We start from the raw sequence: 2,216 nt of genomic DNA, 5'->3' as shown, positions 1-2,216 counted from the left end.
ATGCAGGGGTTGGCTTCGGCGATGACGACTGCGGTATGTCAGGCTTGAAGCTCTACTGCAAGGACCTCGCAGGCACGGTCACGACTCCTATTACCTTTAACCTTGGCTACAGCGATTCACGAGCAAAGTGTATGTAGGTTAATCCTAATCTCTTATGATTTTTTTTTTTATGTGTTATTTTTTTCTATTATCTATGCTCAAGTTACTATTAAATTGTGAATATTCTTTGACTGTAGTACGACTGTATATTCTCCATTTTATTTTGATCAGTCGTTTGTTTGCTGAAAACAGTAACTGTTTGATTAAAACTCACCAGAAATTATTTGAGGGGAGAATATTTTATATTTGATTAAATAGTAACTATTATGGTACGCTTTTTGAAAATAGACGAATGTTAAAAGTCAAATATTTATTAATATATAATATATATATATATATATATATATATATATATATATATATATATATATATATATATATATATATATATATATATATATATATATGAACTAACTCGCTACATAAGTAGATACGAGATAAGTCAAACAGTTGGACAGGATCATGACACTTGGCTTGATATCATCGTCTTTGGCCACTCAAGACGCGCCATTCTTGTTTGTCTCTCCTCAAAGTGTTCAAAAGCATGGGACAGGACCACTTTAATAGACAGTCTTCTTAAATTTCCCCATGAGTATTCGAATGGCTTTTTTTTATGTCAATGTTAACATAGATTATACTTTGAATAAATCACCCATAAACATATACACATATGTGTATGTGAATACCTACATATGTTTTGGGGACCGATGAATGATTCAGGTAAAAATTGCCTCCATCCATGCCATTTGATCCAGATGAGTGATTCTGAGAAACTGCTTATTATAGAAAATAATATATTGGCAATAACAATTTGTCAGTGCGATAAGATTTATCAGTGATAAAAAAATATATATTTCTCTCTCTGTCCGTCTGTCTGTTTCTCTCTTTCTGTCTGTCTTTGTCTTCCTCTTTTTCCTCTTTTTTCTGCCCTCCTATGACTGTATGTTAATATATTATAAGTAATTCATTCCCTTGCGATCTTCAGCTGACTCAATGTGCCCAGATGATACGTTCGCTCACGGCTTCAGGATCAAGTGGTCCGTTGATCGAGGGGCCGATGATGACGATGCCATGACCAACTTCCGGTTGCAGTGCCAGACCGGTACAGCCCAGAGTTATACAAATAATCGAGGTATGAGTCTATCTCAAGGTCTTGTTTTCACTTATTTGTATGAAGTGGCACGTGTTAAACCAAACATTTACTAGAATATTTAACACATGTTCTCCAAAATGTGTACTGTATTTTTTGCTGCGATGTTTCAATGAAAAAATATATTGATATCACGTCACGCTCAATAAAAATAAATTAAAGATATGAAAATTGTACCTAGATTTGATACCCTACTTAAACAATGTTTCTTGAACATAAATAAAATGTAGGCAATGTTACCATATCCCTAGACACTTTAGAAATAACTCAGTGACATTCGGATTTTGGTGTATTATTTCTGTGCTTCAGATTACTGTACTGACCAATGTTGTGTCAAGTATTGTCAAAATAACGACTCTTCCTCTTCAGGAGACTGGTACAACACCGCAATGTGCCCTCCCTCGACCCTCGTCTGTGGGTTCCGGGTGCTATATGAGCAGCCGCCCGTTGAGGACAACACCTGCTTCAACGAGGTCATGATGGCTTGCTGTTTCGTCTGAGTTTCAACGCTGGCAAGAAGAACCAGTCATCACCAAAGGAGGAAACTGAAGAGGACCTCATTATCTATGTCTGCTTTGAAACGGACTGGTTCTAAAATAGGCCTGGTCTGTTCCTCACTGTTGGCAATAGCTGTTGTAAAATTTATTGAATGAAATTGTTTTAGAAATTCCTTCAAGGTTAGAACACATACTTTTCCCACTGCCTCACTTTGTCATTATATATATATATATATATATATATATATATATGTATATATATATATATATATATATATATATATATATATATTATTTTCTCCTTAGCCATTTTAGCAACTTTTATAATTCCACATTTTTTCTTAACAAAAAAATATTGTCAGCCTCAACAAAGGGTGTCAAGAGCTTTGGACATATAGGAAAAGTTTTGTCTCATTGACATCCTCGCCCTTTGAGCGAAGATGTCATAGCTTATAATGCTCAGTTTTACT

At 34.8% G+C, this 2,216-nt stretch overlaps 1 protein-coding gene across 1 annotated transcript; it reads left to right on the top strand.

Moving 5' to 3' along the window:
* Positions 1 to 1,766, top strand: LOC147471532 (vitelline membrane outer layer protein 1 homolog). Its single transcript, XM_086538267.1, has 3 exons — positions 1 to 129; positions 1,085 to 1,231; positions 1,619 to 1,766. The coding sequence occupies exons 1-3, from the start codon at positions 36 to 38 to the stop codon at positions 1,747 to 1,749; spliced, it is 372 nt and encodes a 123-aa protein (XP_086394393.1). The 5' UTR covers positions 1 to 35; the 3' UTR covers positions 1,750 to 1,766.
* The last annotated feature ends 450 nt before the right edge of the window (positions 1,767 to 2,216 follow it).

This window comes from Penaeus japonicus, unplaced genomic scaffold (genome assembly GCF_977035675.1).
Source record: "Penaeus japonicus unplaced genomic scaffold, GWHDUDI00000001_assembly GWHDUDI00000007, whole genome shotgun sequence".
NCBI classification, from domain to species: Eukaryota; Metazoa; Arthropoda; class Malacostraca; order Decapoda; family Penaeidae; genus Penaeus; species Penaeus japonicus.
Note: the sequence above shows the minus strand (reverse complement) of the source record. Positions and strands in the feature narration are given on the sequence as shown.

Bases quoted from the DNA above. Each gene is read 5' to 3' on its own strand.
- LOC147471532 (XM_086538267.1), top strand. From the start codon at position 36: ATGTCAGGCTTGAAGCTCTACTGCAAGGACCTCGCAGGCACGGTCACG. The intron at 130-1,084 runs GTATGTAGGTTA...TGCGATCTTCAG, and splicing joins CAGCGATTCACGAGCAAAGT to CTGACTCAATGTGCCCAGAT. The intron at 1,232-1,618 runs GTATGAGTCTAT...CTTCCTCTTCAG, and splicing joins GAGTTATACAAATAATCGAG to GAGACTGGTACAACACCGCA.